This window comes from Sebastes fasciatus, chromosome 11, assembly GCF_043250625.1.
Source record: "Sebastes fasciatus isolate fSebFas1 chromosome 11, fSebFas1.pri, whole genome shotgun sequence".
Lineage (NCBI taxonomy): Eukaryota > Metazoa > Chordata > Actinopteri > Perciformes > Sebastidae > Sebastes > Sebastes fasciatus.
Window position 1 is genome coordinate 8,935,912 of NC_133805.1, and position 13,345 is coordinate 8,949,256.

The 13,345-nt window shown below is 39.1% G+C and overlaps 1 protein-coding gene across 1 annotated transcript; it reads left to right on the forward strand.

Annotated features, from left to right (window-relative positions):
• The first annotated feature begins 1,660 nt into the window (after positions 1–1,660).
• On the forward strand, positions 1,661–11,361 carry slc7a8b (solute carrier family 7 member 8b). The gene is made up of 12 exons (XM_074650360.1): positions 1,661–1,803; positions 3,211–3,413; positions 3,815–4,019; positions 4,584–4,735; positions 5,843–5,968; positions 7,066–7,219; positions 8,288–8,411; positions 8,692–8,795; positions 9,270–9,366; positions 9,470–9,619; positions 9,973–10,150; positions 10,896–11,361. Exons 2-12 carry the CDS (start codon positions 3,245–3,247, stop codon positions 11,003–11,005), a joined length of 1,569 nt encoding a protein of 522 aa, XP_074506461.1. The 5' UTR covers positions 1,661–1,803; positions 3,211–3,244; the 3' UTR covers positions 11,006–11,361.
• Positions 11,362–13,345: the final 1,984 nt, after the last annotated feature.

Below are 13,345 nucleotides of genomic sequence, written 5' to 3' on the forward strand. Positions count from 1 at the left end.
CATGCTCTGCCGTTTGTTTGGTATCAATGCGCTCTGCAAGTTTTTGGGATCGGTGTGTAAATCTTTATGAATAAGCAGGAGCAGTGTTTATAGTTTGTTTAAAATGGCAAGCTGAGCTGCAAAGATGTTGCAGTAGTTGTCCAGTAGGTGTCACCCCCCCAGATGACAGTCTGCTGCACCACAAGAAATCAATGTCTTGGCTCACGCTAACCTAATGTGTGTTGACCAATAGAGTCTGTTTAAATTGACTTGTGCTTTGAGTGGAAATTCATTATTTCAGGAGCCTTGTACCTCTTTAGCACAAGTTCAAACACTTAACAGACCTGTCGGGTGTAACAACACTTAGTCACCACTTCTAAACTTGACACAATAATGTATTGTACAAGTGTGTTTCTGCATCAGTGCAGCTGTCGAGATCAATTTAACTCAGACGCTTCAAAAGCACTTAAATATGCTCTTCAATCACAGCCGTCACAGTAATCCAGTTCTCTAAAGCCTGACACCTTCCACCTCCTGACACCCGTCTAGTCTGTACACCCCCATTCACCATGTTTTACTTGGAACTTTACCACAAGTCTATGAGTGTCAGCCTACAAACACTTCCTGTGTGGTCTTATGCTGCATGCACTCGTTTGTACATATCTTAGAAGCTGCAGTAGACACGCACACAACTGGGGGCAAAAGAGGATTGAAGTGTTTTGCCTGCTTGAGAAATTCTAAATTGAAGTAGTGATATCATGCACTGTATTAAGCATAATTATTTTATGCAGGCAAGTCTAATTATAAGTAGTTTCCCATAAGCTATAATTTGACCTATTTTTTTTAAAGTGCTGCTTAGACATCTTGTTTAATTATCATTTGAGCAACTCAAATTTAGTTTTATCATTTAATTTTTTTTAAAGAAAATTATAATAAAAGTCTATCTAGGCCTTTAATACATTTAAAAGCAAGCATAAACTGGGAGTGTGTATTTTGCCAATGGGAAAAAACGGAGCATGGGTATGGAGGACCACATGAGTCACGGAAATAGTAATAAAGCAATTTAATTTAATTGATTAATAACTAATTATACAATTAAAAAAAAGGCATAAGTGTGCTTACAAATATATTCATTAAATGAACTAAATTACAAAGTAATTATTTGACATTTTTTATGGCCAATAAAAAGAAGAAATGTAGTACATCATTTAAAAATACTTTAGTGAACTCATAAATAAATAATGGAATTTAAAATTCTATTTGAAAATGCAGTTGAAAAAGAGAAATAAATAAAAATACATTTTCAAATAGATTTTTGAATTCCATTATTTATTTAGGAATTAATTAATGTATTTAAAATGATGTATTTATTGAAAGTTTTATGGTGTTTTTGTAAATCACTTTTTAATTTGAACTATTTATTGATGGATTAATTATTTTAATTGCCAATTAAAATGTCAAATAATAAATTACTTTGTAATTGAATCCATTTATTCATAGATTAATGAATCAATTTGTAAACAAATGTATTAAAGCCTATATTTATAGTACAATTAGATATTAATCAATTAAATGCTTTACTACTATTTCCATGACTCCTGTGGTCCTCCTTACCCAGAGTCCTCACTATAGGGGGCGGGGCCTGAGGCGTGTTGACAGTTTGCGCTGCGCTGATTGGTTGAAAATACCCAGCTTTTTCATTTATCGAGGCTGTCAGCTGGAGGTCTTTTGTTATCAGCCGACAGGAAGAGTTTACCCAACATGAAGTCTGTCACTTAACAGGGAGCTTTCAAGGGGTTTCAAGTCACTGCAGCTGCCGAAAAGGTGAGTCCTCACTTTTATTTATCAGCTGTTTCTGCAGGTTTATACAGCAAAACACAGAGCATGAGGTTAGTGGTGCTGATCAGGTGCTGATGGGCTAATTGCTAATTCCGGTTAGTGGTGACACAGGAACTCAGGTTGGTCCTGCAGAAATTAAATATCTTATAATTTACCAGTTTTTTTAAATTAAAGTTATGTCTCTCATTTTACTTAAACAAATTATTAAAAGTCTGTTTGTGGTCACTAGTAAATCTAACAGACTATTAGGGCCACATTGAGGGGAGAAAAAATCGGAGATTTCGACAAATAAAATCATAATATTACCAGAAAAAAAAGTAAGAATATAATGAGAATAAAGTCATACTATTTCAAGAAAAAAAGTAGTAATATATATAACGAGAAAAAAAGTCATATCCTCCTCCACAGAAGAGGTGATTTCCCCATCAGGTCTGTGTGGTTCTTTCTTGCACAATCTTTTCAAGGTCCTCATACTGATGATAATGTGGTGCTGATGTGCCAGAAGATTAAGTATTTCGTTATTTGTGAAACTTATACTAAAGTATAACTCATTTTCCTCATTTGCTCTATTTCCCCTCTAAAATAACACATCAAATTATTGCTTTATAATACTATGATTTGTTTTCTCTAAAAATATGACTTTATTCTAATAATATAACAACTTTTTTCTCCTAAACTTATGACTTTATTCTCATAATACTTGGACTTTTTTCTTCTAAATTTATGACTTTATGCTCATATTCCAACTTTTTTCTCGTAAACTTCTGACTTTATTCTCATAAAAAAAAAAAAAATTCTTAAACTTCTGACTTTATTCTCATAATACTATGACTTTTTTCTCTTAAACTTCTGACTTTATTCTCATAATACTATGACTTTTTCTCTTAAACTTATTACCTTATTCTCATAATAATACAACTTTTTTCCTCTTAAACTCCTGACTTTATTCTCATAATATTAAGACTTTTTTTCTCGTAATATTATGACTATATTCTCATATTATTACGACTTTTTTTCTTGTAAACCTAGGACTTTATTCTCATAATATTACGACTTTTTTCTCTTAAACTTATGACTTTATTCTCATAATATTATGACTTCTTTTCTTCAAATAGTAGGACATTATTCTCATAATACTACAACTTTTTTTCTGGTAAACTTATGACTTTATTCTCGTAATATTACGACTTTATTCTCGAAATCGCAGATTTTTTTTTTCCTCAATGTGGCCCTAATACTCCGTCGTAAGATGGAAACCAAAGGCATCAGCATTGTTGACATCTAATGCTCCATATAGGAAAGTGGTGGAGAAATGACTCTGCAGTTCTATATCCTGGACGTTTGCTGAGTTGTTCATCTTTTTTTAAACAACTCTACCTTCATTATGTGCAGGCTTAGTAGGGAGGAGCTGGACAGAAACTTCAGGATGACCCAGGGTCCCAAGAAGCGGAGCAGCAGCAGTGGGGGCGGTGGTGGTGGCAGTCACTCGGAGCCCCCAGACTCCCAGTCCGGTGTGGGGAACGATGCAGGAGGAGGCTCCGGGGTGGCTCTGAAAAAACAGATCGGCCTAGTCAGCGCCTGTGCCATTATAATCGGTAAGTACATCCATGTGCTGTTTGTTTCCCTTCACTCATGAACTGTATGAGTGTATCCCAAATGAAGCATATTACCCTCAGGCAGTGAAGCTCCCACCAGTTTATAAGAAAAGGACAATTTGCATAAACAATCCATTGCATATAACAGTTGAGTTGGCTTTTATACAGAATGTATCATCAGTGCAGACACAAATAGCCAAAGTGTAGTAAAATAAACACCTAAATATGTATTTTGGATGTTTTCTTTTCACTAGTCTGAAAGAAGACGTGTTATGGAGGCAAAATAGCCCAAAAATCAAAAAAATAGTTTAGCCTGGAGTGTCTCCCCTTCAAAGATAACACTGATAGAACATCCAACCCTGTTTCGGATTTCTTTAATCTGTCCTCTGTGACTCCCTCAGGCAACATCATTGGATCAGGGATTTTTGTGAGTCCTAAGGGGGTCCTGGAGAACGCCGGCTCGGTCGGTGTGTCCATCATTGTGTGGGTTTCCACTGGAGTTATCACAGCCATCGGTGCTCTCTGTTATGCAGAGTTAGGTGTGACCATCCCCAAGTCAGGGGGAGACTACTCCTACGTCAAGGACATCTTTGGAGGACTGGCTGGGTGAGAACAAAATGCTATTTGTCTGATTATCATGCTCAGATTAAAGCCCCTATGTGTATCTAAAAATCTGATTAAGGTGACTTCTCTTGGAAGTATCAAAAGTAGTATTAGACACAGATCTGATGTGAGGATGCTGAGAATAAAGGGCTGAAAGCAACACACACTGAACTCATGTTAACTGGGACATTTTTCTATGAACAAAAACTTCAGAGACCTTACACAGCAAGAATGAAGCAAGCCTTTTGAAATGAATGAGAATTTGCAGTAACCCCCTTGCCCTCATCCCTCCCCCCTCCACAACCATGATCACCACATCATTAAAGCCACTACTAATGTACCGTGTTTTGTGTGACCAGCATCCCAGAATGCCGCTGACCCAGTTCCACTCATTTCTCTTGTCTTTAACAACAACGCCCCAGTGCATTTCTATAATGCACCTCTTAATTTCCTTGTTTTCCATTTACATTCTGCGGTAACGAGGGCCAGCTTGCTCACACAGTGTATGTGGTTGTGTGCACTCACTGGTGTCTCATTAACCGAGTCCTGCCTGTGTCGTCCCACCAGGTTTCTGCGTCTGTGGATTGCGGTGTTGGTCATGTACCCCACTAACCAGGCTGTGATCGCTCTCACCTTCTCCAACTACATCCTGCAGCCCCTCTTCCCCTCCTGCCTCCCCCCAGAGAGCGCCCTACGCCTGCTGGCCGCCGTCTGCCTGCGTGAGTCATGAAATTAAACTGAAGATTACATGGCTGTTGGTTGACGCAGGTGCATTAACACACACAGAACATGACGCAGCATTCGAAGCTCACGTTGAAGAATAATTTCAGGCATGGTGAATTTATTTGATTTTTATCAAGACTGTAGACCGTTTGTTAAAGAAAGACACCCAACTCCTATTAAAAAAAAAACATTATAGGTGGCAGGTTTAATTGTTGGTGAGGGTATACTGTGGATGTGCAAAAACTACGTGGCTTGGCAGCGAATGCACACCAAATGCAGCACCCACAACAGTAGGCCTACAACACAGTGTGTAAAACAGTTTTATTATGTCTTCTGTATCTGGAGGAGCTCTGTCAAGTCTTAAAAAAATAACTTGAGTGAGATAATTTGAGTAATCTCATCTTGAGTTTGACAACCAGCTTGGTGCAAATTTTGAACAAAAAGCCTGAAAATCAATGTACCAGGCAATAAAAGATGCTGCATTAACAATGCATGAGCTGCATTATGTGGCAATGTAGGAGATTGAGCCATACTAGGGACCAAAAGTCAGGATTTCTCAACCCATGCTGCATCGATGGCTCTTGTGATGGCAATGTCTATCTGTCAGTCGGCCCACCGCCTTGGTCCAGACTGAAATATAGTAAAAACAGTGTGAAGGATTAAGATGATCACATTTAGAATGAGTTAACATGCTAATACACTAATATGTTAGCATTAAGCTCAAAGCACCACTGTGCTAAACACAGCCAGAGCCTAAGAACCACAGAGATGCTAGCATGGCTGTAGACTCTAAGAAACTTGTGAATGACAGATTAAACAAATCTAATTTAATGGAAGAGCAATACTTTAAGATGCAGTGTGCCTGTTCCTAGTACATTCTTGCAGCTCCCAAGAGCAGTCTTTCATATTCAGATAACATGACAAATATCAAAACACAATGTAGTGGGCGGTGGGTGAAATCAACACTTGAGTTGCACGAGCGTCATTTTTCACATTCTAGATGGCGTCATAATATTTGCAGAAAAACGTACTGTATGTCAGTGGAATAGTATTTATCACACGACAACAGATATCATGCTGACTTTCCTCTTGCTGTCCTGTAGTGTTGTTGACATGGGTGAACTGCTACAGTGTGCGTTGGGCCACGTGTGTCCAAGATGTCTTCACTGCTGGCAAGCTTTTGGCCTTGGGTCTCATCATAATCACGGGCTTCGTCCAAATATGCAAAGGTAGTATTCAGTCAGTCTCTTCCACTCAGACTAATATTCTTTTATATTCTTGCTGTCCATGTCTCTCTCTTACGGCAGTGGTTTAAAATCTTTTTGTCTTTTAGCCTTTTTAATGTGAAGCAGTGTCAACTCAGACTGCTGGATGTCAGAGTTGGGAGCAGTTTAACCAAAGAGAGATGTTCTTTTCTCAGAGTGTTTCATTTGAATAGTATTTAGAGGTCTGAAGAGGTAAAACTATCCAGTATTTTACAATAAATATGTATTTTTACTCTTATTTCTTCTTAATCATCTTGCGACCTCATCCTCCCCCCTAGGATTCAGGGGAACCTACCCTTTCTTTTCAGTGTAGTGTAAAGTCACCATCATGCATTACCTTTGTGTGAGCATACTATATTTGACATAAAAAAACTTTTGTTGAATAAATATTTTTTAGTTTTTTCAATGTGAAAAGTTGTATTTAGCACAGCATCGATGCTACGCTACGCTTTTAAGATTAAAGGTGTGATGCCAAAAGAGGGGGAAACCGTTTTTTGAAGCAGCAACGCTTTAGCTACCATCACAATATAGTCCCCTTGTGCCTCTCACGGGATTTGTGATTCCAAAGTGAAAGAGGGATTATGGTCCCTCATAGCTCTTCATCCTACTCCTAATCCACAGCACACACACAAACTCATTCATGTGACCGAGCACCCTCATATCCCACTTTGTGTGACATAGAAGTCAGAGATGTAGCCTAATTAACGTCTCTCTTGTGCAGACCTTTATGTTGACTAAAACTATCTCTGGATTTCAACAAATGAAATACTTTATAAGGCATTCTTAATATTGTTTGGGTAAAAACCTGAAGAACAAAACACCAGACCTCTCTGAATATAAGTCTTTCATAACCACAAGGATGACATGTATCGTAAAACCACATTATTAGATCTCTGCATCCGTAATCAAAAGGCAGGAGTGAACTATGTACAACATGGAACAGAAAGACCTTTAAACGTCCTTTTAAAAGCATCTTATGTTGTGTCTGGTGACCTCTGCTGATCAGATTGTGGTAGTGAAAATCTGCTCACATCAACTTCACTTTGCTTTTTGGTTCACAGGTCACTATTACTGGTTGCAGCCAGCACACGCCTTTGAGAACTTCCGAGACTACGACGTCGGTCACATAGCTCTGTCCTTCCTGCAAGGCTCCTTCGCTTATGGAGGCTGGAACTTCCTCAACTATGTCACAGAGGAGCTGGTCGACCCATACAAGTAACACAAGCACATTTGCACAAACAACAAGCCCCCCAAAAATTAAAAAAAATAATTGTGCAATTGAGATAAAAAATTTATGGTTTTATAAGGACATTTCAACAAAAAATAAATAAAACGATGACAATTTAAGATTTTATCAATGAGAAAAAAAAGTTCTGAAATAAATCAGCGCAACATACTGAAGGAGATGGCAAAACGAAAAACAAATAATTTTGCCAAGAATAACATAAACATGAGATATATGTTAACATTTGTGACAGAGGACGATGTGTTGCAACATGATAGCACTTATCCCACAATCTGTACCTGATAGAGAATTTACAGAGTTGTTCTAAATCTTGGAAAAAGCAAAAGATTTACATGTCTGGTGTTGTATGTATGGATTACTGAATGTGTCTGCAAACATCTAGTAATTGTTAGGGGTACCTAATGCATCCCACGCACACACACATTTGTATAAAAATGCATGTTAAATACACAATATGTGGTCACTTTATTAGGTACACCTGTACAATCTAATGCAATCAAAGAGTTATATCCATTGTAAAGGCAAGAATTAGATTCACCGTACTTTGTTTTGGGCAGTAAATATGAAATTAGATTCATTAACATTAAAGGAACAGTGTGTAACAATTAGGGGGATCTATTGGTAGAAATGGAATATAATTAGTGTTTTCTTTAGTGCATAATAACCTGAAAATAAGAACTTTCATTACCTCAGAATGGGCTGTTTATATCTACAGTACATACGGAGCGGGTCCTCTTCACAGAAACGACCGCCATGTTACTACGGTACCCCAGAACGGACAAACCAAACTCTGGCTCTAGAGAGGGCCATTCATGTTTTCGCGTCAGCCACTGTAGTTCTCCTACACGCTTGGCACACGGGAGAAGCTTCAATTGTTTGCAATCTGCAACCTCACCACTAGATGCCGCCAGATCCCACACACTGCACCCTTTTAAATGTTTGTTCAATTTAAACCACTTTAGAAATGTTGATCCCAGACACCACAGGCAACTTCATATACCATGAACCGCTATCTTTTTCTTTCATCCTCCTCCCAGGAATCTACCGCGTGCGATCTTCATCTCCATCCCCGTGGTCACCTTCGTTTACGTGTTTGCCAACGTGGCCTACATCACGGCCATGAGCCCGCAGGAGCTGCTGGCCTCCAATGCTGTGGCAGTGGTGAGAAAACAGACCCACCACAATAACTCTGAATGTAGAGAAAGCAGGTAGCTAGAAGCTTATCAGAGCTTGAAATGGAGAAGTCGCATTGCCCAGCAACCGTTTACAGTGACCACATTGATCTGACTCATGCTCCCCATCATTAAGCTTGTAACGCTCAGTCTGTCGCCCTTTGGCTCTCCATTTTGAAATGTCTTGATTACTCGCTGTAATTCAAGTATGTGTTTTCAAGTGTGTACTCGTTCTCTCCTCTTCTCTCCACTCCTAATATTCCTCCCAGACATTTGGAGACAAATTGCTAGGAGTAATGTCGTGGATCATGCCCATCTCTGTGGCGCTCTCCACCTTCGGGGGGGTCAATGGCTCCCTCTTCACGTCATCGCGGTCAGTTTGTCCTCCGTTTCTGTCCTCTCTTTCTTCTTTTTTTAACTTCTGTGGTTGCCATGCCTTTTTTGTTGTTGTTGACGCTGATATCTGAGCCCATACCTGTAGATGGAGATGGAGAAACTGTGTAAGCAGGGTGAAAATGAGAAGCTAAACAGGAATAAAATGCATGAGCAGTGTAAATGTTCACCTCTGGGGTCACAGGCTGGGTTTCAGATTGTCGGGAAACAGCCTGAATAACAAAAATGTATTCCTCTGGTAAGATGACCCCACTTGACCAATAACCCAAAGTGCTGTGCCCGTTGTACTCCTGTTTTCACCCTCGACATGTGCAGTCTGTCTCTTAAGGGTTGCTTCCGTTATCACCTGAACTGTGTGTTTCCTGAGCTCTCAGCTGGCGAGTGCTCACGGTACACGAGCACCAGCTGGCTCAGCTCTCAGGACTCAACGCTCTTTGGTTCTTTGGTCTCTCAGGCTGTTTTTCGCCGGAGCGAGGGAAGGCCATCTCCCACGTCTGCTGGCCATGATTCACGTCAAAAGCTGCACTCCCATCCCAGCCTTACTGTTCACTGTGAGTCCTGACAAAAACACTTTTTTTTTTTCTCCTTTTGTGTGCTCTTTGTCCTCACCTTGTGCAGAAATGATGACTTTCCCCCCCCTCTCGCCACATTCAGTTGATGTCCACTCTGCTGATGCTGTGCACCAGCGACATTTACACCCTCATAAACTACGTGGGTTTCATCAACTACCTCTTCTATGGCGTCACTGTCGCCGGGCAGATTGTGCTGCGCATCAAGGAGCCTGACATATATCGACCCATCAAGGTAAAGACGTGGACAGAGCACTCAAGTGCCATGGCATAGTAGCAACACAAGGGCGTGATATCAAGTATACTGTATGTATTGTGTAGTATTCATCTAAATGGTTTTAAGCGGTCTATGGAAGGCTACAGAGACCACTTTTTAGCCAAACTTCTATCTAATTCTGGTTGATTCATAACAAACAATCCAATTCCAATCTGTTAAAACAATGACTCCGCACTGACTGATCAAAAGAGGTATCCATGTGGCACAGAAAAGGTGTCTAAAATGTATCAGTACTTGTTTAATGATAATAAGACCACATGTGATTTGAATTTTTTTCTCTTTCACAACACCGTCTGTCCCTCGTCCCCCAGGTGAGCCTGGTATGGCCAGTGATCTACCTGCTGTTCTGGGCCTTCCTGCTGGTGTTTTCACTCTACACTGAGCCTCTCGTCTGCGGTATTGGTCTGGCCATCATGATGACTGGTGTCCCCGTATATTTCCTGGGAGTCTACTGGGAAAACAAGCCACAGTGTTGTGATATTACTATGGGTAAGGCAACATCCTGGCGTATTAGATAAAAGACATCAAGACCTTGAAAGCGTTATTTGACCTCTTGAGATGCCCACAAACGTAAGTCTCTCCACTTAAAAGTGAACCGCAGTGTGGTTCATTATTAAAAGCAGCGGTTAACAGGTTAAAGTACGCAGATGTTCAGTTTTTTACAGCATTTGTCAGCATTAAAGGTGACTCTACTTCACTTGTAATCGGGCAATTTCACTTCCTGAGAGCATCCTTGCTGGTTTGAGACATGTAACCATGGTAACCCGTGCCAACCTCATGTGACCAAAACGACAACTCGTGGGAATCAAAGTCTGAATTAATTTTAAATATATATTACACCTAGCAAAGTAGAATCTTATACATACACTTAAATTGAAGTGCTATTGATGTTACAGCTGTCAACATCTATTATGAACGTTGTCAGTGCCGCATTGCATCGTGGGATATTTATGCCGCCGTAGTGTCCATGCAACTTATGTCATTCACTGCAACATGAAACCAACATACACATTTGGGATGTTTACGTTTACAACTGTGAAACGGTCTATAGGTGTAATTGTATCTCTATAAAGTAAAGGTACAGGATTCATTAAAGTTTGAAGGAGAACATAAAGCTAGAATGGTAAAGGGTTTATTAATCAGGATAAATGCCAACAGGTTTCATTGAAATGTCCATGTATGAACCATTAACACTAATATCTAAATTATTTCCATGGTCTCTTTCATCATCCAGGTAAAATAACTCATCTGTTCCAAAAGCTGTGTTCGGTGGTCTATCCAGTCATGGAGAAGACTGTGGAGGCCCATGAGCCTCAAAACAAAGATGGAGGTGACGAGGACTGAAGAAGCCCTCAAATGGCTGATTGAACATGTCCATAAACAAACGCTGACAAATGCCTCACACTTTTTTGGGGGAAAAACGCACTTGGGGGAAGACTCTCAGAAAGATTAGCACACATATTCACTTGTTGTTCGACAACACTGGACACTTACTTTGAATTTATGATGCACTGAAATTACGAAAGTCTTTTTTTCTTATGAGAATTTGAAACTTTGTCCTTTTTGTCTGTCTTTTGTGTCTTGTTCGAGTCTGGGAGGCAGCGGAGAAATATTAATATGCAAATTGTATGTATTGTTCAAGCTCTATGTGTTGTTTATATTCTCACCCTGCTATAGTAACACTAAAACGATATTTTTCAGCTGGTTTAATGGTTTTTATTCTCATTGCACCCATAGCATCGTCACATGCCAACACTGGGTAACACTTTATTTTATAGGTAAATTTCATGGTATGAGGTGATGAGGGAATTACTACCAAACTATCTTAATATTTAACTCAAAATGTATCGAAAATTACTTTATTATAAACATTATTTAATAATTATATGCTAAAATAGCATGTAATCGTTAAAATAGGGCCCTTAGGCTTGAGAAGCGGCTGTGCGTTGCTCTTCATGGAAAACCAAAACTAATAGACACTTCTGATCGGGCGCAATTCTCACCATCGTGTGACTTATTGTCTACACAAATGTAATCTGGTAGCTAATGTAATGATTCAGGGAGTTTTTAAAGAAATTTCAAATAATGTATTTCTTAACTATCATCTATTTATCAGCAGACATGGAAATAAAGCATATCCATTAATTTTGTATTCTTTTCCTGGAAATGTATTCAGCTATTGGGGAAATAGTGGAATGAAATTATTAAATGTTTCTAATAAAGTAATTTTCGATAAATTGAGGTAAATATTGGGGTAATTTGGCAGTAATTCCAAAAAAAATTCAATTAGGTTACTTTCTAATTATCACCTAATTACCATGGAATTTGCAGAACTGTAAAATGAAGTGTTACCCCAAATTGTATTAATAATTCATTCAAAAGCAGTTATATCAAAGGTGCCATTGATAACATTCAGCCACTAAATGTCTCATTCTCCCTCCCCCGTTCCGTTGCATTCACTTCACAACAAGTCGTTGCCAGGCACTTACCGTCAAAATCAGCCATTTATCCGTTTTTTCCACACTAGCTGCCGACCCAGAGATACCTACGTCGTTATACTATCGGCTCACAATTCTTGTTAGAAGTGGGAACCGAACGTCAGATATCATTACATTCATCAGATATCATTACATTAATTTTGGACCCGCCAAAATGTTTATTCACAATCATATTATTTTTTTTCAGGAAAATTCATTCTTTTATTCGGCACCTTTCTATAGGCTCTGTGGATGTTTTATTTTAAATTTGATTTTTTTTAAATATTCGACTACATACAAATTTTATCAATAAAACCTTTCATTTTCTAATTATTAAAATTTCTTGAGTTCTTAACAGAAATCTCATGGTAGAAATCAGATATTCCTGAAAGATTCCAACAGCTGCAATGCATATTTGGCATATGATGACCATATACTTAGTTTTTAAAAAATCTCAGGTATTTTTATCACCTGAATTATGTTTTTGCCACGTTTAGTACCTGTTAAACCTATCCTGTGATGCCTAGTTGTCTTATTAAGTCTCTCACTGTGTTGTATTGTGCTGCATACTCTATACTGCAGTAGTATTGGAACTGTGCTGCCTGCTGCACCTCCTCATTAATGTTTCATCCACCTGTTGGAACACCTGACGTAGGAAGGGGCGGAGTCCACGCACAATGAGCGATCAGATTGCGGAAGTCACGGTCGGCTATGACGAGCTGGCTCAAGCTCTCACATTGCCCGAATGAGAGGGGGATGTAGATGAACTGGCCTTCAAAATAAAAGCCCGAATCTCCTGGTATACCCAAATAATGCTGCATGGATTAGAAAATTTGGATGGATTATATCAAACCAGAACTTCTAATTCATGCATCCTAGGTCACATATTTAATTGCTTATACTTATAAATGCACATCCACCTAAAAGACTACATGTGAGAGATTGGTAATATTTTATCCAGAACCACCGTAAACAAATATATTTTCCAAATGCAGGTTAAAAACACTGACCCGCAGTAAACCGAGAGCTGTTGAGAGCTTTTGGGGTCTGTGGAAGTCTGGGGCACACGTTGCCAGTTTGGTAATCCAGTTTTAGCTCTACTTAGTGATTCGTAGTCTGCTGTCCTCTGTTGTCACTATATTATGGGTCAGTAGCACAATTAGAAGGTTATTCCTTTAAAGTTAGTTAGGAACCTCTTTCACCTCCT

What these genes read in the sequence shown, in the direction of transcription:
- slc7a8b (XM_074650360.1), top strand. Translation starts at nt 3,245, where the DNA reads ATGACCCAGGGTCCCAAGAAGCGGAGCAGCAGCAGTGGGGGCGGTGGT. An exon ending in CTTCGTCCAAATATGCAAAG is followed by an intron (nt 5,969 to 7,065) that starts GTAGTATTCAGT and finishes TTTGGTTCACAG; the next exon opens with GTCACTATTACTGGTTGCAG. An exon ending in GAGCTGGTCGACCCATACAA is followed by an intron (nt 7,220 to 8,287) that starts GTAACACAAGCA and finishes TCCTCCTCCCAG; the next exon opens with GAATCTACCGCGTGCGATCT.